The sequence below is a fragment of the Ictidomys tridecemlineatus genome, chromosome 3 (assembly GCF_052094955.1).
Source record: "Ictidomys tridecemlineatus isolate mIctTri1 chromosome 3, mIctTri1.hap1, whole genome shotgun sequence".
NCBI lineage: Eukaryota > Metazoa > Chordata > Mammalia > Rodentia > Sciuridae > Ictidomys > Ictidomys tridecemlineatus.
In genome coordinates, this window is record NC_135479.1 from 53,650,985 (window position 1) to 53,673,696 (window position 22,712).

Sequence of the window (22,712 nt, forward strand, 5' to 3'; positions counted from 1 at the left end):
ACTGTGTCACTTCCTTGAGGGCATGTCCCAAATCACCTGCCTGACTTATATCCTCTGCAATGCTTCAGATGGTCAATATAACTTGATGGTTGAGTGAGTCTACTTTTTTTTTCCTTCCAGAAAAAAAAAAAAATGAAGTTAAGCTGCTTCATTTCAACTTACATTTTCCCTCGTCCTGTTCTTTAAGTATTTCTGAATAGATGATACATATACAAAATTCAAAGGTACAAAAAATATCCATTAATTTGAGTGAACCTACTTTACCTTTTTGCTTCTCCTTAAAGGAAAATTCAGTTACAAGGTGGCATCTCTTCTATTGCCCTGCGAGGAGAAGGACACCAGTTTTTTGTAGGAACAGAAGAATCACACATATACCGTGTCAACTTCACAGATTTCAAAGAGACTCTCATTCTAACATGCCACTTTGAAGCTGTCCAGGACATTGTCTTTCCATTGTAAGTAGAACAAGAAAATGGGAATGTAGAAGTCTGATGCAGTGTGCAAGGGAATTTTTAATTTATGAATGTATTTTCAACATCTTCTAGCACAATTATGATTTTTTTTCTGCCTCAAATTTTTCTAGTGTAGTGAATTATTTTAATAAACTTCCTAGTGTCTTCTATGCAGTTACATTCATTTCCCAATTGAAATTTGGACTTCTTTAGAATGTTGACTTTTTGCAGGGGCGCACACCTGTAATCCCAGTGGCTCTGGAGGCTGAGGCAGAAGGTTTGCAAGTTGAAAGCCAGCTTCAGTAATTTAGCGAGTCCCTAAGCAACTTAGCGAGGCCCTGTCACTAAATAAAATATTTAAAAGGGTTAGGGATGTGGTTTGGTGGGTAAGCACCCTGGGTTCAATTCCTAGTACCAAAAAAAAAAAAAAAAAGAATGTTGACTTTTTAAATAGACCCATCATAGAAAGTGGTATGTGCCTGTCAAAACTTTTCTGTTTTCCCAATGCCATCTGAAAAAAAAAAAAAAAACAACTTAGCAATATTTTTCTCCCAAATTTCTGTCCAGTCATTTTTCAGGACCTCTGGGTCTCTTCTAGATTTGACAGACTTCATGGTAGTGGACATGAGCTCTTCTGCATCTAATGGCTATAATTCTTGGTCAGTTTCACTCCAAACAAGTAAAACAAATATCCATCAGCAATTTTGATGTCCTTTTTTTTTTTTTAAGACAGAGTGAGAGAGGAGAGAGAGAGAGAGAGAATTTTTTTAATGTTTATTTTTTAGTTATCGGCGGACACAACATCTTTGTTGGTATGTGGTGCTGAGGATCCAACCTGGGCCTCATGCATGCCAGGCGAGCGCGCTACCGCTTGAGCCACATCCCCAGCCCAATTTTGATGTCCTTTTGGGCTTCCATCATTGTTTGCCGTTACTTGACTTTGAAACACATTTTGTCTTTGGTGAGATCCATCCCATGCAACTCGTCAGACAGGTTTTTGCTCTGAACTTCCTCAGTGTTCAACCTGAACTTATAAAACTCAAAATCACTGTTCTATAGGTCAGCAAGTCTTATTTGCAAAAACTCAGACCCTGAGGGGGGGTGCAGATCAGTGGCAGAAGCTTTCCTTAGCAGACTGAATGAAGGCCCTGGATTTGATCCCTAGCACTGTAACAGAAAAGCGACTAACCAAACAGAAAAGTTTTGACAGACACATACATATCCGTTCCATGAGGGGTTTATTTAAAAAGTCAACATTCTAAGAAAGTCCAGATTTGAGTTGGGAAAACCAGTGTAACTTCATAGCAAAGAAGATAGGAAGTCTTTTAAAATAATTCACGACACCAGAAATGAAACAAAACAACAAAAGAAAGCCCTTGAGACAATGAGCTGTAGTTTGGATTCCCTAAGTCCTTGTGATTCAGTTCTCCTAAATATTTCTAATGGGTAAATGGCACATGCTTTCCAATTAAGTGAGTCTTCATTTGAATTGGGATCATTTCTGTTTCAATTTTTCCTCTTTTTCTAAGCTTGGTAGATTCAATCTTTGAAATTGTTTGGTCCCTGTGCTTTTTTTTTTTTTTTTTTTTTTTATTTTTTAGTTCTCGGCGGACACAACATCTTTGTTGGTATGTGGTGCTGAGGATCGAACCCGGGCCGCACGCATGCCAGGCGAGCGCGCTACCGCTTGAGCCACATCCCCAGCCCCAGTCCCTGTGCTTTTTATCAAAGTAGATTTTTCAATGATCTTTTCGATTTTTGTATAGTTGTTGTTCAAGTTTTTGTACTTCTCCTTTTTTTTCTTTTCTTGGCTTTAAACAAAAAGGTTCATTGAAATGTAATTTAAATACCACAAAGTTCAACCGTTTAGAGTATACAGTTCAGTGGTTTTGATCATAGTCACAAAGATTTGCCACCATGGCCACAACCCATCTAATTTTTAAAACATTTCATTATCCTTCAAAACCCAAAACAAAACTAAACCCTGCCAACAATTCACCGCTCATCCTTCTTTGCTCTCTTCCCATCCCCCAGTCCTGGGCAAACACTGTCAATGGGATTTTCCTGTTTTGGACATTTACAATACGTATGATCGTTTGTGACTGGCTTCTTTCCCTTAACATAATGTTTTTAAGAACAATCTATATAGGATGCAAGAGTACTTCACTCCTTTTTTATTGCTCAATACGTTCCGTTATATGGCTCTGCTTTATTATCTGTTTATTCATTGATGGCTATTTGTGTTGGTTCCATATTTTTTTTTTACTTTTATGAATAGTTATGCCTTTCTGCATCATCCATTTTAGCAATTTGTATATTCCTAAAATGCACCCATTCTATCTCGTTGGCATAAATTTATATATATATATATATATATATATATATATATATATATATATATATGATCAACTTACAAAGCTGAGGGCTAGAAGGGTCTTTGTCAAGCAAGGGAGATGGTAAGACTGTGGCCACGTTCATAGAGTGAAACAGGGGCCTTATAAATATAGAGAAGAATGTCTTTTGAATCATAATTTCTGTTTTGGAAATCATGGGAAAATCTCTTTGGATAGTATCAGATGTAAGAAAAAGTCAGACCAAGCATAGCAGCATACTCCTGTAATTCTAGCGACTCAGGAGTCTGAGGCAAGTGGATCATAAGTTCTATACCAGTCTGGGCAATTTAGTGATACCCTGTCTCAAAACAAAATAAAATAAATAAATAAAATTAAAATGGCCAGGATATATTCAGGGGTAGAGGGCTTGTAGCCCTGGGTTCAATCCCTAGTGTAGAAAAAAAAAAAAGAAAGAAAAGAAGAAGAAGAAAAGAAAAGAAAAATAGTTAGGCAAGGGAGGCGGGCCTGTACCTGGAGAGTTCAAGTTTAATGTTTCCTTTTTTTCTTTTCCTGTCTTTTGTTTTAGTGATTATGTTTTATTTGGCCCAACCTCCTTCCCTGCTACACACAACTTGGAAACTATTTATTTTACTCATTTAATTGTAATCCTTATTTTTTTCAGGTCCTGGGGATGAATCCAGGGGTGCTTTACCACTGAGCTACATTCCCTAGTCCTTTTAATTTTTATTTTGAGACAAGGTCTTGCTAAGTTGCTGAGAGTCTTGCAAAGTTGATGAGGCTGGCCTCAGGCTTGTGATTTTCCTGCCCTGGCTTCCTGAGTTGCTGGAATTACAGATATGTACCACCATGCCCGGCTAGCTTTTAATATACATATTCAAATAAATGTTTTTGTCAAACACTGGAATTAACAAACATTGATATCCTGTCTTCCATAAAGGCAAGAGTATTTATGTGTGTGTGTTAATGGGGAATAAACCCAGGGGATCATGCATGTCAGGCAAGCAGCCTACCACTAAGTAACATCCCCAGCCCTTTTTATTTTGAGTCAGGATCTTACTAAGTTGCCCAGACTGGCCTCCAACTTGTGATCCCCCAGCTTTGACCTCCAGCAGCTGGGATTACAGGTGTGTACCACCACACTCAGCTAAGAATAAGTATATTTTTATTTCTCTCTCCATCATTCTTCCACTATCTCCCATGCTAAAATTAATGGGGAATTATAGATGCATATTACATTATCATTGCTTATTTTTTTTCCAAGTAAGTACTTAGATTTAACTAAATTATGTTCTTTGCTTTTGTTATGCTTGTTTCACATGCCAGTGGAATCCTCTTAGATTCTTCTGTTTTGAAAATTCAGAGACAATCTTTTTTTCCTCTTTCCACATTTTTTATTGGTGAATTCTAGTTGTTGTACATAATGATGGGATTTGTTATTACATTTTCATACATGGACACAGTGTAACAATGGGACTTGGCCAATATCACTGTCCAGCGGTTAACCCTTCCTCCCCAGCACCCTTTGATTTTCATGAGATCCCTGCCCCACCACAACTATCTTTCTTTCTTTCTCTCCAGCTTCCACATATGAGAGAAAATATAAACCCTTGACCTTCTGAGTTTTACTTATTTTGCTTAACACAATGGTCTCTAGTTCCATCCATTTTCAAGCAAACGACCCAATTTCATTTTTCTTTATGGCCAAATAAGACTCCATAGTGTATATAGACCACATTTTCAGAAATAGTCTTTGTATGGAAAAGTTGCTTCTTATTTATCCGAAAGTCTTTGTTTTACCCTCAGATTTGAATGATAGTTTGTAAAGGTGTAAAAAGAATTTGAATGATGTACAACATGCATGCAGAAAGTACATAAATCATAAGGATGTAGCTGCATGAATCATTACCCCATATGACTATCACCCTGGTACAACATTAAAATATTTTCATCTCCCAAACACCCCTTCCAATCACTATCCTCACCTTTCTACTTGAAGATAATTACTTCCTGGATTTTTATCCCCTGAGATGAGTTTCCCTACTTTTGAACTTCATGTAAGTGAAATAATTTCATATATACTTTGGAGATGATATTTTTTCTCCGTGGAAACATTTAATGTTGGTAGTGTCATATATATATATATATATATATATATATATATATATATATATATATATATATATATATATATATATATATATCTTCTTATCCTTATTGACTTCTAGTCTACTTGTTTCATTAGTTACTGAGAGAAGTGTTAAAAAAAGTCTCAAGACATAAATGTAGATTTCTTCCTTTATTTCCATCAGTTTTTGCTTTATATATTTTGAAGCTCTGTTAATTAGGTGTCATAAGTTATTTGTCATCTTCCTGCTTTCTTAACATTTTTATAATTATTGAGTATTCCTTTTCATCTTTAGTAATTCTGTTTGATTTAAAGTGTGTTTTGTATGATAATATTATTATTTAATTTTTTACTTTTTGGTACTGGTGATTGAGCCCAGGGACACTTTACCACTGAGCCATATCCCCAGCCCTTTTTATTTTTTAATTTGAGACGGGGCTCCCTAAATTCCTGAGGCTAGCCTCTAACTTGCGAGTCTCCTGCCTCAGTCTCCTGAGTCACTGTGATTACAGGTGTGTGCCACAATGCCCGGCTCTTTTGTATGACATTAATATGCATATTCAACCTTTCTCTTTTCATGATATATCCTTTTTATCCTATTATTGGCCGTATATATTTATATTTAATGTGCATCTCTTGAAATAGTATATAATTGATTCTTGCTTTTCTATTCAGTCCCAAAAATCTCTGCTTTTAGCTGGGTGCCATGGTGCATGCCTGTAATCCCAGTGGGTCTGAAGGCTGAGGCAGGAGGATCACGAGTTCAAAGTCAGCCTCAGAGAAAGTGAGGTACTTAGCAACTCAGTGAGACCCTGTCTCTAAATAAAAAACAAAAAAGGGGTAGGGATGTGACTCAGTGGTCAAGTGCCTCTGAGTTCAATCCCTGGTATCAAAAAAGAAAAAGAAAAAGAAAATCTCTGCTTTATATTTGGAATATTTAGTGCACTTACATTTAGTGTAATTTGTTTTCTTCTTTACCTGTTATTTGTTCAGTTGCATCTTAGCTGCCTTCTCTTGTGTCAATTAACCTTTTTCAACATTTTATTACTTAATTACTCTGTTGGCTTTCTAGCTATGTATCTGTGCATTGGTTTTTTTTAGTGGTTGCTCTAAGGATGGCAGATTACATTTTTAACATATCATAATCTACTTAGAGTAAACATTAAGTAAAGTAATTTTATTCAAGTAAAATAACATATAAGAATCTGATGGCAGTACATTTCTTTTAGATCTCACATATTTCCTTCTTACCTACTTGGAAATATATCCCTTGATACAATATTATAATTTTGGCTTTAAATAATCACAAATATTTTAAGGAAATTAAGAAATGAAATTTTTTAAAAAAATGCATGTGCATGTGTTTATCTACAAGAATTTCTGATACTCTTCATTTTATAGAGCTACTTGCCATCTGTTATCTTTCCCTCTCAGCCTAAGAACTTTAACATTTGAATACATCGTTCTAGTGCCTTCTGGATTCCATGGTTTCTAATGAGGAGTCATTCTGTATTCTCACTACTCTTCCCCTCTTTGTAATGTGTCACTTTTTATGTATTTTCAAGATTATCTCTTTGTTTTTGCCTTTTGTCAGTTTGATTATGAAGTGTCTTTCTCTTTGTGTTTATCCTGCTAGGAGTTTATTAAGCTTTTTGAATTTGTAAATGGATGTTTTCCACCAAATTGAGAGGGTTTCCGCCATTATTCTTAAAAAAAAAAAAAATTCACCCTTTCTAAATCCTATCTTCCTGAGATTCAAATTATACATGTTGAAAAAAAATTGATATTTCCCATGGGTTTCTTTCTTTCTTCCTTCCTTTCTCTCTCTCTCTCTCTCTCTCTCTCTCTCTCTCTCTCTCTCTCTCTCTCCCTCCCTCCCTCCCTCCCTCCCTCTCCTTTTTTTCTTGTGTGTGGTGCTAAGGATTGAACCCAGGGCTTTGTACACGCAAGGCAAGCACTCTACTGCTGCCCCTCACAGGAGGCTAGTGAGAGAGAGGGAACACATTTGAAGTGGGCTTTTAAAGGGGGGACCCTTGTTCTTAGAAAGTTCTATCCAAAAAAGGCCAGAAAGGGCAGGGTTACAAGGGGCAGGTGAGTGTAATTCAACCCAAGGGGTGTCACCTACATCTAAAGACATGCCCTCAATTTCATGAACTGAATCAATGCCCAAGTCACTAGGAAATGTAGTGATTGGTCAGAGCCTAGGCCTCTTGTTTCAGAATGGAAGGCGCAGGTCATTCAGAGTGCTCCCCACACTCTACCAACCGAGCTAGGTCCCCAGCCCTTCCCATTGGTTTCTAAGGTTGCTCACTTCTCTTTCTTCTGTCTTTTTCCATTTTATAATTTCTATCATATCTGCTTCAAGTACGTAGATTCTTTTACCATCTCCAAATGAGCGCATATAGTAAATTTATTTCAGTTTTTGTACTTTTCACCTATAGAAGAAACATAATTGTCACAAAATACATGATCATAATACATACATAATTTCTAGTTCTCTGATGAGATTACCTGTGTGCTTATTGATATTATAGTTTCCCTTAATGTTTTGAATATATTTAAAAGTTGTAAGTAGTCACTTTGAAAATCTGTCAATCTAATACTTGGGTCTACTTGGAGTCAGTTTCTTTTTTTTCTTTTCATGCCGGGAATTGAATATTGAATCTGGGACCTCACACATGTTAAACATGTGTGCTCTACCACTGCACTGCACCCCCAACCCAGGATCAGTTTTTTTTGACAGCCTTTTCCTGAATCACATTGTCCTGTTTCTTTGCATATCTGGGAGTTTTTCACTGAAAACTTGCCATTACATACAATATGTTGTAGCAACTGTGTTCTCCAGGGATTACTGGCCTGGATTCAAACTGCAAATTTTGTCTTCCCCATGGTGTGCACAAGCTGATATTCCTGTTGCTCCCCACGGCAGTGTTTTAGCCTGACCCTGTGTTCCCCTGTGAGCTTGCCCTGTTATGCAGCAACCAAAGGGTTCATGCAGAGATGAAGCTATCCTTTCCATGATTTATGAGTCACTGAAAATATATTTATATCTACCTCTAACTCTCTCTATATCTTCATTTTGTAGGATTTTAAGTGGGAAGGAGGGAGCCTGTGGACCTAGTACATCTTCATGCTCCAGTTGGGTTGGTTCTTTCTGGACCTTAATCTCTCTGATTCTAAATTCAGTACAGTTTCCTACTTGAGTGGCTCATTTCAGATTAGGCCCAAGTGATTGTCTGAGACTGCTGAAGAAGTGGATTGCCCATCAAGGGTGGGGAATTGGGAAAGTTCTCTAGGGGCATTCTTTTTCATGATAAAGGATTTTCATGAGCCTCCATATGTCTCATTAAAAGCCCCTTCTGGACTGGGGTTGTGACTCAGTGGTAGAGTGCTTGTCTAGCAGGTGTGAGGCACTGGGTTCGATTCTCAGCACCACATGTAAATAAATAAATAAATGTTCATCGACAACAGCAGCAGAAAAAGAAAGGAGCTCATTCTCTGAAGGCACTATCTGATATAAAACAGGTCTTATTTTATAAAATCCATTAATTCTAATATAGGGTTGACTGGGTCTCTGTCTATCAGGACTGGCTGGCAGAAGCTCCGCTGCAGTTCCTGCCTGCCTCTGACCAGTATCCTTTCTAAGTTACTGGTCCTGCTCATAATTTTAATTCCGAGCCCCAAATGTGTAGAAGGGATCCACTTAGTTTTTCTATTAATTGCAAACCAAGTGGATCTTAAAATAAGAGAGAGGTGCTCTTCTCCCCTGCCTTTTTTTTAAAGAGAGAGGGATATTTTTTTTTAATATTTATTTTTTAGTTTTCAGTGGACACAACATCTTTATTTTATTTTTATGTGGCGCTGAGGATCGAACCCAGCGCCCGGCGCATGCTAGGCGAGCGTGCTACCGCTTGAGCCACATCTCCAGCCCATCTCTTTCCCTTTTTTAAATATGTTTGTGAGGAAATGTAGAAAATGCCTGAGAAGTGCTCACATCTAAAGGGTAGCTTTGGTCTCTGCGGAGACTAGCTTGAAACTTCTAAACCAGTTTACTCTCTCCCCACACACCCCTTTTTCTTATCAAAGATTATGGATAACTCATGTATTTTGATAATTTATAGTCTATGTACAAATTACTTTTTATTTTTCTTTTGAGCCTGACAGACAATCCCTCTGGGGTACTCTTCTTTGTCTATAACCTCATATTTTCTGATAACTAACCAAAGAAGGGTCTTGGGTTATCTGCATATGTGAATTCTATCACCATTGTCATTTTCTTCCTTGAAATTTTAATTAGCTGGGTGCAATGGCGAATGCCTGTAATTCCAGAGACTCAGGAGGCTGAGGCAGGAAGATGGCAAGTTCAGAGCCAGCCTCAGCAATTTAGCAAGGCCCTAAGCAACTTAGTGAGGCCCTTGTGGCAAAACTAAAAATAAAAAGGGCCAGGGTTGTAGTTCAGTGGTAAAAGTATCCCTGGGTTCAATCCCCAGTAACAAAAACAAAACAAAACAAAAAGACATTTTAATAAATTTTTCTACTTTACAGGAAAGGGTTTCCTCGTTTGTTATAGATATGCAATGGATGTATTTATCTCAAGAAATGCTACTCACCAAGTGTATACAACTCATCAAGTTACATACATTCAATATGTATGGCCTTTTGTGTCAACTGTACCGCAATAAACTGATTTTTTAATTTTTTAAATTTTTTTATTTGGTTTAATTAGTTATTACACATGACAGACAGTACAATGATCTTGAATAAACGGATTTTTAAAAAATAAAATGTTGCTATTCTACAGTCCTCAAAGATTTAGATTTCAAATTGACTTTCTTTTTTGGCGAATTGGTCCCAACCCTTCCTGAAGGGAAAGAACTACAAAAGATTTTCACGGATGGTTTGAGGGCATCCAATACCAGTTCACATAAGGGATCTCTAAGATCACCAGGCCTTGGGGGGAATCAGCATCTAAAACACATCCTGCCCTCCGTCACACCTCCTATTGTCACATCCGCCTCTGAGAAACACTGTGAGCCTTTTTTCGGCTGCCTCTCTTATCTCTCGATGGCTTCTTTGCAGTGGCACTGCTGAGCTATTTGCCACCTGTGCCAAGAAAGACATCAGGGTGTGGCACACGATGTCCAACAGGGAGCTGCTGCGGATCACTGTGCCCAACATGACCTGCCATGGCCTGGACTTCATGAGAGATGGCAAGAGCATCATTTCAGGTGACCTCTCCCTGCTAAGGTTTGGCCCTGCCTGTCCCTCCCGGAGATGGCCAGCCTTATCCCCTGGGGCTGTTCTCCCTTGGACGTGGGTCTACCTTCCTAAATACACCTCTGTCTCTGTCTTGGGGAAGAAAAAAGATTCAGCCCAGCCCTGGCTGTGGTTTCCATCTGTGTCCCTCTGTCCCCACTAGTCGTTATGTGAAGATACCCTGGGACTGTCCTCCGCTCTTTGCTTCTCCTCAGCCTATCCTCAAAGTCCCCTTCCAGCTGGGAGATTGTCTGAGCCAGGAAGAACCCAATAAGCAATTTTTCTTCTCTCCAATCGTTGCGTGCAACCGATCTTTCTCTCAGTAGGGAAATTGAGTAATCCAATTTTGAAATGTATTTGAGGCTTTCGTGATTACAGGACTCTTGGGTGAGAATCCTTTTTGTTGTACAAGAGATAAAAAACCCGACTCAAAACTAAGTTCTGCTTCAAAGGGAACTTTTTCAACCCAATTTATGCCGGAGTATTTTTAACACATATTATAGATGCCATGATATTCCACCTCTAAATACTTCAGTATAATCTAAAAATCTAAAAAATATTATCCTATGAAAGGATAATTTATTAAGATTGCTTTATGTTTAATCCATTGGCAAATTTCTCCAGTGGTCAATAAGTAAATTTTACTGGGTCACATGGATGAAGGTCAAGTTCATCTTCAGGCGCAGCTATGAAATTGACAGCACGAACCCATCTTAGTCCCTTTTTTTTTTTTAAAGAGAATGAGAGAGAATTTTTAATATTTATTTTTTAGTTCTCGGCAGACACAACATCTTTGTTGATATGTGGTGCTGAGGATCGAACCCGGGCTGCACGCATGCCAGGCAAGCTACCGCTTGAGCCACATCCCCAGCCCTTCCTTATTTTTTGGTTCTGTTCCCCACCCACCTGCATTTCTTCTCCACAGAGTGGTCACCAGGAGCTCTTGGTTTACGTTCCACCAAGAGCTGACAAATCCTCAGGTCCGACACCTTAGAGTGTGGGCTGGGGTGTAGCACAGTGGTAGAGCACTTATGGATAACTCATATATATTGATAATTTATATTCTATGTACAAGAAAGAACCTGGCTTTCCCCAGCACCAAAACAAGCAAACAAAAATCTTGGAGCTGTTACTGCCTCTGCTTTTCTCTTGGGTCCACCTCCCTGCCCTGGTGGCTCTCATTTGAAGGTATATCAAAGTTCCATCACTTCTCACCTCTACCCTCATCTCAGCCACCATCATCTCTCCCCAAAGTAACTCCAGTAGCTTCCTAACAGGGCTCTCTGCTTCAACTCTTGCCCTGTCTATTCTCGACACAGAAGCCAGAAATCTGTCTTGAAATGCTAAGTCAGGGCTTAGGGCATGGGTCAGGGGTAGAGTGATTGCCAATCCCCAGCCCTGCAAAATGAAACAAAATGCAATGTTAATTCAGATCATTGACATTTACAGGGCTCAAAAGTCTTTTACCCTCTGAAAGACAAAGTCTCAGTTGGGGGCAGTGGGGAGCTCAGGGAAACTGATATAGAGAAGACTGAAGCAGTAGGCTGGGCAGATGTAGTTACTGCAAAGACCATACACAACCTTCTCTCTTCTCCCACATCTACCTTCTTGCCTTTGGTTTCTTTTCCTTTTCCTTTCTTCCCTCCCTCCTTCCTTCCTTCTTTCTTTTTTTGTACCAGGGATTGAACTGAGCTTTGCTTTACCACTGAGCTACACCCCCAGCCCTTCTTATTTTTTTTAAATTTTGATACAAGGTCTTGCTAAATTGCTGAGGCTGGCCTTGAACTTGCAATCCTCCTGCCTCAGCCTCCTGAGCTGCTGGGATTACAATCTCTAGCCTGAAATCACAGGCACCAGGAGCTTTGATTTTTTTCTTACTGCATCCCCTCTCCAGCCATACTTGCTTCTTTGGTCTTCCTTAAACACATCAGGCTTAGGGCTTTTCTCTGGCTGTTCGATCTTCATGAAAAGTCACTCTCCCCAAACACCCCCAAGGTGTCCTCCCCCATGCTTTCACTTCCTCAAATCTTCACTGTAATGGGATCTATCTACCTTGAGCATCCTGTTTCAAATTGCTAAGGTCAAGAGGTGACACTAAAGCCGATGAGAAGTTTCCAGCCTTGAAAAGACCTGGGGTGGGGGGAGGCATTCCAGGCAGAGAGAAGAGCAAGTGCAAAGGGCCACTGGGTAGGAAGTCACTTGGTATATCTGAGGAATAACAAGGAAGTCAGCGTGTCTGGAGCTTAGTGATTACAGTTGGGGTGGAGCCTCAGGGAGATGGAAGAGGTGGGTGGGTTGTTACTAGTGACTATGCAGGATAAAGAATTTGGATTTTCATTCTAGGTACAGTAAGAAGCACTTTTGGATGTTCTTGATCAGGAAGGTGACCTGGTTTTACAAAGGTCATGGGGGGGGCAGTTAATTCATCTACAGATGACTGCTTGGAAGCAAATTAAAAGGCCAGAGAGGAAACTGGTAAAATAATCCAGGAGAGAGGTGACTGAGGCTTGGATAAGGTGCTGCCAGCGGAGGGGTTGAAAGATGGTGTTTTTAACAGTAGAGGGGATGGGACTTGCGGATGGACTGGCTGTCGGATTAGGCGGTGGCTGGATAGAGAGGAATCAAGAATAACCCCGAGGTTCTGGGCTTAAGCAGCTGGCTGGATGATGGTGGAGACTTTTACTAAGATGGGAAAGATGGCGAGAAAGTGGGGAGGAACATCAGATTTAAAGGTGGGGTGTGGGTGGCAAGCCGGTAGCTTTGGGGATTATTAATGACATCCCAGGTATCACATGGACTAGTTGTGTGTGCTTGGCTGCGGCTCATGCGTGGTGGGAGCCGTCCTTCCTCCTCCCTCCCCTCCCCACTTGCCCTCACCTGGCCTGGGACACACCTGTGGGCAGGTTCAACCTGGAGGGACCCCTCCTTTCCCTGAGCCAGGTGTGAGTGGTTTGATGCACCAGGGCTTCTGGTTCCTGGAAGTGGGTGGCGGCTGGCTGTCCCTTCCCTCCAGACCACTTCTCCGCACTGGGACTCTGGTTCAGGGTGCAGGGGAGCCTCGGTCTGCAAAAAGGGGGCCTGAGCTGACCCTGTGGCCTTCTGTCTTCCTCCCACGCCAGCTTGGGACGATGGGAAAATCCGCGCCTTCGCCCCCGAGACGGGCCGGCTGATGTATGTCATTAACAGCGCCCACAGGATCGGAGTGACTGCCATCGCGACCACCAGTGACTGTAAAAGGGTCATCAGTGGCGGTGGGGAAGGGGAGGTATTGTTCTTGAAAACAGATTATTATTATTATTTATTAAAAAAACAACCCATCAGTTTGAGTAACTTACTCATAGGACGCCCTATTTGATTTTTTAATATGTACCTATACTAGGAGTCAGGCAGGGCCAAATTAAAAATTTGATGAAACTCTAAAATGCATCATAAAGTAAAGTTATAATAGCATAAATAGACATCAATGTACTTGTTTACATACAGGATATTTAAAGTACAAATATGAAAGCACTCTATATGGAATCAAGTTATGGATCCAAATGGATCCAAATTGGTTTATTGGTTTATTCACATACTTGTTCTTTCCTCTGAGAACCATAGTTGTATACTTTATCTTTTCTTTCTCCCTTCCTTCCTTCCTTCCTTCCTTCCTCCCTCTCCTCCTCCTCCTCCCCCTCCTCCCCCTCCTTCTCCTCCTCCTCCTCCTCCTCCTCCTCTCTTCTTCTTCTCTCTCTCTCTCTCTCTCTCTCCCTCCCCCTCTCCCTCTTTCTCCCCACCCCCACTTTCTTTTTCCTTTTTGGTACCAGGGATTGATCCCAGGGATGCTCTACCCGTGAACCACACCCCTAGTTCTTTTTCGTTTTATTTTGAAACAGGGTCTCACTAAGTTGCTGGTATTGGCCTCACACTTTTGATCCCTCTGCCTCGGTCTCCAGTGTAGCTGGGATTACAGATGTGCACCATGATGCCCAGTTACTTTTTAAAAAATCTTTTAAAGCAGATGATATTTTTAGAATCTGTTCTTTAATACCCCAGACATTCCGGCCATTGTTTTGAAAGGATTACACTCCATCTTTTCCTTTCATCGTTCCCAGGCGTCTAAAACACCTTTCACTTTCTTGATTCTGTCAGGGTCTCCTCCCCTCTATTCCCCAGCCGTTTTAAAAAAACTCCTAAATCCTTCCCTGTGTCTACACTGGGCATTCTCTTCTCCTTTCTCAGTTCTCATTGGAAGAATTTATCAGAGAGAAGAAAGATCTTGAGGGAGCCATTAGCAGAACTTAGGCGACTCAGATGAATGCTGGGGCTCAAGTTTCACTTCTCCACTTCCACTGTGTGACCTAGGCACATGCTTTAACCTCACTGCCTCAGTTTCCTGAAGTGTAAAGATAATGATACTCCTATTCCCCCCCCCACCCTAGTAATGGGTATCACACATTCTAGGCAAGTGCTCTACCACTAAGCTCCATCCCTAGCCCTTTGTATTTTGAGACTGGTTCTCTCTAAATTGATGAGGCTGGACTCCAGCTGAGATCCTCCTGCCTCAGTCTTCTGAGTAGCAGAAATTACAGGTACAAGCCACTGCACCTGGCTTCATTTTTTTTACTTTGACCATGTAGGAAGCTCTTAAGAATGCTTTCATTACTTCATTTAAGGCTATTTCCTCTTATCATGTCCAATCATGTTCAGTCTGTTATTACTTATCCTAACACTAGTTTTTAACGTAGTGTTCACCTGGACCACTGTTCTTTCCCTGTCTTGTACTATGTATATGCAATGGTTGTGCTCTCCTCCTTCTCCTTCTTCTTCTCCCTGGTTCTGACAATGGTACCCAAAGCTCACACAGCATAGCACTCTACCACTGAGCTATATCATTCCTAGCTCTCTGCTCTTTTTTCATAAATCTATCATATTCGTTCTAAGGTGTGAGCCTCTGACTATCTTACTGTTATCTGGTGTCCTTGTAACAGCCTCTATCTATTAAAAGACTTACTATAATAACTAAAGAACTTTCATATATGATTTTTAAAATTACAATTAGGGTGTCATGTTTATTGTTTAGAAATATGTGTGGGTTGTCGATTTACCTGTGGATTTCATTTCAGAACAGAGAGGACAAAATATTTGTAATAGAAAATGGGTGCTGGGTTTTATAGGGTTTTAAATGATTAAAATTGAACAGCTGATGTGACAGTTTAAAAGAGGCTGCGGGTACCCAAGAAATTTCCTGATGGCACCAGAAATTTGAGAGCAATGTTCAGCAGAAATAAGTAGACATAATATCTCGCTGGGTTTAACAGAGGCCCTTGCATTATCGATTTTCCTAGTGAGTGTCTGATAAATTTCTCAGCCTGAAAGTAAAAACAGGCCTAGGATCCTTGGTGGCATATTCCAAGCTCCAAGGGAGATGATCACATCTTACATGGGAATATTTCTGCCCTTCAGTCATAGCATTTTAACCCAACTAAGAGGAGAATAGGAAATTCAAAAACCAAGTCACACACACACAGCAGGTGAAAAGTCTCCTGGGATCTTTTTGATCCCTTTCAAAGTCCCAAGTTTGTAGCCCGTTGCGGTGGCACACACCTGTAATCCTAGCAACTCAGGAGGCTGAGGCAGAAGAATCGTAAGTCTGAGGCTGGCCTCAGCAACTTAGTGAGACCACGCCTCAAGATAAAAAAAAAAAAAAAAACAAGGGCTGGGAGTGTGGCTTAGTGGTAAAGCATCCCATGAATTTCATCTCTAGTACCAAAAATAAACAATGAAACAAAGTTCCCAATTGGTATTGAGAGCATGCTCTTGGGACCTTTCAGGTGAGAGTGTGGCAGATAGGTTGCCAGACCCAGAAACTGGAGGAGGCCTTAAAGGAGCACAAGTCCTCTGTGTCCTGCATCCGGGTGAAGAAGAACAACGAGGAGTGTGTCACTGCCAGCAACGATGGGACTTGCATCATTTGGGACCTCGTGTAGGTACCTGGGTTGGGGAGGATGGCAAGACCCATGCAAAACCCAATCACGTCCGTATTTTACTGAGCCATGAGCAGAGACTCCAAAGGAGGGTGGATTTAACACTAAAGGGAGGTTCCGCAGAAGCCCTTGGCCTCCATGGGCTGTCCGTGTTTTAGAGGTGCTGATGGGAAGACATGAATATCAGGAGTTTCTGTACAGACACAGAAGTAGCCAAGCATGATTTAACTTGCACTTCATTCAACTTTAAATGTTCCAAAGAAGGGGCTGGGGTTGTGGCTCAGTGGTAGAACACTTGCCTTGCATGTGTGAGACACTGGGTTTAATTCTCAGTACCACATATACATAAGTGAATAAAATAAAGATCTGTCAACAACTAAGAAAAACAAATTTTTAAAAATGTTCCAAAGAAAAGGCACAAGGGAAATAAGTAATGCAAGCAGTTCCTCCCAACATTCTGCTCAGTCATGTGAAGTCCTGGATGAGCTTGCCATTGGAGGGAAATACAGGAGAGGCATGAATTTGTCCTTCCCCTTGGTTGGCCACATTCCCAGAGAACTCTCATACTATGAGCATATCACATCTCCATGGAATGTGATAACTCCAAACTAACCAGGCCAAGGCATGTGAACAGGAGTTAAGTCAAGAATTTTCAAAGGTGATTTTTAACTTTCTTTCTTTCTTTCTTTCTTTTTTTTTTTTTGGTACTGGGTATTGAACCAGGGTGCTTTACCACTGAGATGCATCTCTCTCCTTTCTTCCTTCCTTCCTTCCTTCCTTCCTTCCTTCCTTCCTTCCTTCCTTCCTTTCTTTCTTTCTTTCTTTCTTTCTTTCTTTCTTTCTTTCTTTCTTTCTTTCCTCCTTCCTTCCTTCCTTTGGGTTCACCTGGAATTTGCTATCCTCCTTCCTCAACTTCCTGAGTTGCTGGGATTGCAGGTGTGTACCACTGCACCCCACTTGTAGTATACGTTTTTATTTTGGAACCACACCCCGACCTCCGAAGCTCTCCCCTCATCTACCCACCCATCACACCACTACCACTCTTGGGACTCTCTGCCACTGTAAAACTACACAAGAGAGACTAAAAATAAGTCAAAAATGGTGGGGGGAGATTTGGTGAAAGAATATGAAATGTTTTGAATGGAGAGAGGGATTGAGGACTGAAAGCAAAGGCAGGGTTAATACATTAAAGAGCAAAAAGGAAAGCAAACCTCTGTCTTCTAGCCCTGCATATCTCCTTGATCCCTGATCTCCTGGAGATGTTCCCCAAATGTAGATTTTGCTGTAATAGGTTTAGAGTGGCACCTGAGATTCTGCAATTCTAATAAACTTCCAAGTGATAATTCTGGTCCAAGAACCACACTTGTAGAAAGGATCAGTCTACCCTTGACCTTCAACATTGGGAAAATTTGCAGCCAGAAGGGAATGTCTAAACTATGCATGGTCTGTGTCCACTTCACATCCTTAAAGACTTCCAACTGGGCAGCAGGAATATTTTGCTCAATTGTGCCCAAACCTTTTAAAACACTCAGCTCAGATACCACATCCGAAAACTTCCATAAAGAGGAGAAACTGGCAGAAGGTCCATTTTTTTTTTTTTTTTTAAACCAGGAGAGCCTGGCCTGTAAGATGGACCCATGGAAGGAGAAACAATCTTAACGTCTTGGTACAGGTTGAATACCCTAACAAACATAAAAACCCCAAATCTAAAGTGCTCTGAATCTGAATCTTTCTTAGCTTTATGTCAGCATTCAAAAAGTTTGAAATTTTAAGAGCATTCCAGATTTCAGATTTTCAGATTAGGGATGACTTGTTAAGTCTATGCAATATTCCCAAATTCTCAAAACTCCAGAATGCAAACTATTTCTGGTCTCAAGTGTTCTGGATAAGTGATACTCAATCTGTATAGCATCCAAGACAGAGGTTTCTAAACAGTTGAAAACAGATCAGTTGACAAGCTGGTTTTAAATACACATCTGGGACCCCATCCCACCCACTGAGTCCAACTGCCTACAGGTGGGCCCAATAATACCCATTAAAAAGATTCTTCCCCACACTGAGCCACTCCTATAAAGGGAGCTCCACTTAGCTCCAAATGTTGGCCTGGAGAATCAACTACACTGTGCAGGAGATAGTGGGCTGGCTCTGAATTCAGTCTTTTCTCCTTTTTTACTGGAACTTGAGGATTCTCATTAGGTTTTGTGCTGTCTTTAGAAAAAGGCCCCTGCTATCTGCCCAACATCATCTGACAGTCGCTGATGGATGTGTTGAGAGGTATCCATACAGAAGTAGAAAGGCAGTATAACCAGAAGTCTATTTTGAAGAAATGCAAATGCTACCCTGATGAGCAGGGTGAGAACTTTGAGACAGATTAACCGCCCCAAGTCTAAGCTTATACCAAATGCAGTTTGAATACTAAATACATTTTCTAGGGAAGAGAAAGTTGAGATTCACAGCTTTTGAATCTACTTTTCAGGCGTCTTAGGAGAAATCAGATGATCCTGGCCAATACCCTATTCCAGTGTGTTTGTTATCATCCTGAAGAATTCCAGATCATCACCAGTGGGACAGATAGAAAGGTAAGCACAGTTGGCCTTCTGTTTCTGTGGGTTTTAGGCCCACAGATCAGATCCACTGTGTATCAAAAATACTTTGAAAAAAAAATTTATCGGTATTGAACATGTACACAGTTTTTTTTTTTCTTGCCATTATTCCCAAAACTGTACAGGAGGATTTGCATAGGTTCTATGGAAATACTATGCCATTTTATATAAGGGGCTTGAGCATCCTCATATCTTGGTATCCACGGGGCGATCCTGGAACCAACCTCCCTGGCTGATAGCTACTATAAAAGTCTCCCTGCTTTCAATACCTTACTCTCTCTACCCCTATTATGTTCCCCTTTATAGGAGGGAACATAAATCACACCCTATGGAATATTTTGCTGCTTTGGAGCAGAAGGGGAGGTTGGGAATGGGTGTGTAGGTCCAGGAAGAGGGAGGGTCCAACCACAGCAGGGAGGTGGCTTTGAAAGGCCCAGGCTCCAGAACTCTGGGGGGTGCTCATTCCCTACTCTTCTCCCCAGCTGGAAGGGAGGCACTTCCTCTCCCACCTGCTCTGCAGCTTTTCAGTCCTCCTCTCGGTCCTCCTCTTGGTGCAGAAGCAGAACCATGAGTGGTTCTTTATTTTACATTTTGCTACAGACTCAATCTGCTTAGTCTTATCAAAAGCTCTTTCTGTCACAATCTCAGTTTATCAGCATATCAACATTCCCTTTAAATAGCATGCAAATTTTAAAAGGAATACTAAAAATATTAAAATGGTTTCTCCACCCCCTGCTGTAGCCTATTTATAATTTCAGCCCATACCATCCCATGGTGTATTTTCACTTCCTTCTATATAAAGTAGAGCCATCTTTTGTTAGCATGTCTGTATGTGTGTGGATGATTCCACTGAGCTGAATCCTGCCTAATGCTTTTTTTCCTGAATTCCAGATTGCTTACTGGGAAGTATTTGATGGGTCAGTCATCAGAGAGTTGGAAGGTTCTTTGTCTGGGTCAATAAATGGTATGGATATCACCCAGGAAGGAGTGCACTTTGTCACAGGTTGGTCCTGGATTAGAAAAGAAAGCCAAGCTTGGCTTATTTAGATGGGAATGGGGAGGTGGGGGGTGGACTCTCTTGTGGGAGGCAATTTGGAAGAGCTGGCAAAAGGGTCTCAAGGGCAGTTGGGTTAGACTCAGATCTGAAGACAATAGCCAATTTGTTCTGGAAGAGAAAGATCCAGAAGACACATTCAATGAGAGGAAACATTTGCAGAGGAGACTTAAGGATACAAATAACAGCTAAGTCTTATATTGCTGGGTTTGCTTTATGTAGTGGGTATGGATGACTGGAATGGACATTTAAAGTGTCCTGGGTTGTCCAGTTGCTTCCTTCACTGTGTTCTACTGAAGTCCCAAATACCAGTCTTTTCATTCCCTTTTATTGTCGAATGCTGTAATGTGTGCCCCCACCTCCAATAAATGAATTAACCATTATTTCAAGGGAGCATTTACTACACAATATGATGACTGGAACAATATCAACATAACTTCCTGCCAGTCTGATTGATTCTTCAGGACATTAACAAACACTCTAAATGAATTAAAATTCTGCAAACACATTGACTTAAAGCAAGATTTCAAACTAGACACAGTGTGGGCTGGGGTTGTGGCTTGGTGGTAGAGCGCTTGCCTAGCAAGTGTGAGACACTGTGTTCAATCCTCAGCACCACATAAAAATACATAAATAAAAAATAAAGATATTGTGTCCATTTACAACTAAAAAATATTAAAAAAACTAGACACAGTGTGATCCAATCATATATACAGGTATATGTATATACCTGTCTATACATATATATATACATATATAGAAAAGACTGACAGGGATTGAACCAAGATGTTATTAGTGGTTATTTCTGGGTGATAGAATGAAGGGTGAATACATCTCTTTGATTTTTCCCTCTGAATTTACTATAACACACATAGATTTTTTTTTTTTTTTCAACTATGGGCAATTATACCAGGTTGGTCTGGGTTTCCTGGGATCCAGGGATTCTCCCTCCTTTGTCTCCAGGGACTACAAGTATGTGGTTACCATTCCCAGGCATGCTAGATTTTTATAATCAAAGCATTATATAAAGATAGATTTTTCTTTAAGTTGGCACATGAGAATGTGTTGACAATAATCTGGTTGCCAGGCTCAGTGGCCCACACCTGTAATCCCAGTGACTAGGGAAGTTGAGGCATGAAGATTGCAAGGTTGAGGACAGACAAGCAGCTTGGCAAGACCCTGTCTCAAAAAAAATAATAAATAAATAAATAAAAATAAAACAAAACCAAAAAAAAAAAAAAACCCAAACTTTTTTTGAGACCAGGGCCATTTCTCTCTAGTCTACTGCAGTGATGCCATATAACTGTGTTTTTCAGGTGGAAGTGACCATCTGGTTAAAGTTTGGGATTATAATGAGGGTGAAGTGACTCACGTCGGTGTGGGACACAGTGGCAACATCATGGGCCTCCGCATAAGTCCTGGAAATCAATACATCATAAGCGTAAGTGAAGATGGAGCCATTTTGCGATGGAAGTACCCGTTTGCCTCCTGAGGCACCGGACCTCCCTGGCCACCGTGCTTCGCAGTCCTGCTGAAGACTGAATTTGGGCAGCTCCACACTAGTCTTGATTTCTTTCATTGGCGTCTTTGTTCTTTAGTCTAAATATTTTATCTCTAAGTTTCTCCTTTCCTATATAGAATGCATTTTACATTCTTAAATTGCACATAAAATTGAATATGTTCAAGAATAATTTGTCCAGACGTACATTTTTTAAAAAAGTTTTTTTTAAATTATAAATACATTCCCAATTATTGGCTTCCTGTCATAATCTCTTTTCTGTGACTCTGCCAAACCCACAGACTTTCCTTATGATCTGTCCTCAGAGAGCATTGACATTATTCTCTAAAAATAAGACCTTTCATTGGTCAAGCTGCATGGGGCAAGACTTTTAGGTTTAAACCCAGACCTTGGGCAGGCTTTTAAAATACCCTCCACCTGACTTTTCTCTTTTGTCAAGTCTTGCTCAAAAGGCCATTGTGAGAATTGAGTGGAATCATGTCAAAGCATCAGCAGAATTTCTCATAGAGAGAGGGGCACAAACGGGTTCTTAAAGAAACTGACTGTTGGGATCTTGGGGCAATTCTCAAAGATGAAATTTCAGAGATGCTTTATGGAACTTGGCCATGATATCCTTCTCCAGTGCTCATCACCAGAATAGTAATGACATGAAATGTGTGTATTAATCATCCACCTGGGTATCTTTTCCCAGGGAAGGTAAATGATGGCCTTTTCCCAGAAACCCTTCAAGTCTCCAGGCCACAGCAGTCTTAAGTTTTAAGCACGTTCTGTATCCTTTAATGCTGCTTTTGTTATACCAGGGTAATTGTCATTACCCTGTTTGAAAGATCAAGGATATTTAATAAATGATGATCACTTATTTATTAAATAACATTTCAGGGCACTGTTGAAACACTGCATCCTGCTGAACTCTTTCATCAGCTAGAAACTGATGAGAAATTCATTTTGCAAGACTGGTCTGATTAATTATAAACCTGAAAGTTATGGGATAAAGTGAGCAGAAGCCCCTAGGGTTACCCAGGGAATCAAGGGCGGGCAGAGCCAAACTTACTGATTGGGCCACGATGCAGCTAGGATTTTGCGTTGAGTGAACCGGCAAAGGCGTAGGGGGCGCGCCTGAGAGCCGGAAAACTTCCTGCTGAGCAAATACTGAGGTTGGAAAGGGCCTGAGCTTGCCAATCCTTAGAGCCGGGTCGAGTTCCGGTTCTCCTTACAGGTCGGGTGGCCTCCCCTACGTTGCGTGAACCTCTCAAAGCCCACTTCTCCACCAATTAAAACGAGGATGATCAAGTCTCGCAAATTTTTGGAATACGACTATAGTCTGTAGCCTAAAAAAGAAACCCGCAAGCAGTTTGGATGTTTCTTCCTAGGGCAACAACGCGG

At 40.7% G+C, this 22,712-nt stretch overlaps 1 protein-coding gene across 1 annotated transcript in view; it reads left to right on the forward strand.

Moving 5' to 3' along the window:
* The window catches only part of Cfap52 (cilia and flagella associated protein 52), a 50,274-nt gene extending 28,708 nt beyond the window's left edge, over positions 1 to 21,566 (forward strand). The window contains exons 8-14 of the mRNA XM_005332867.4: positions 285 to 455; positions 10,011 to 10,159; positions 13,307 to 13,452; positions 16,001 to 16,152; positions 18,630 to 18,732; positions 19,648 to 19,759; positions 21,127 to 21,566. Coding sequence (XP_005332924.2) covers positions 285 to 455; positions 10,011 to 10,159; positions 13,307 to 13,452; positions 16,001 to 16,152; positions 18,630 to 18,732; positions 19,648 to 19,759; positions 21,127 to 21,302 — 1,009 coding nt within the window. The 3' untranslated portion in view covers positions 21,303 to 21,566. The remainder of the gene's footprint in view (positions 1 to 284; positions 456 to 10,010; positions 10,160 to 13,306; positions 13,453 to 16,000; positions 16,153 to 18,629; positions 18,733 to 19,647; positions 19,760 to 21,126) is intronic.
* Positions 21,567 to 22,712: the final 1,146 nt, after the last annotated feature.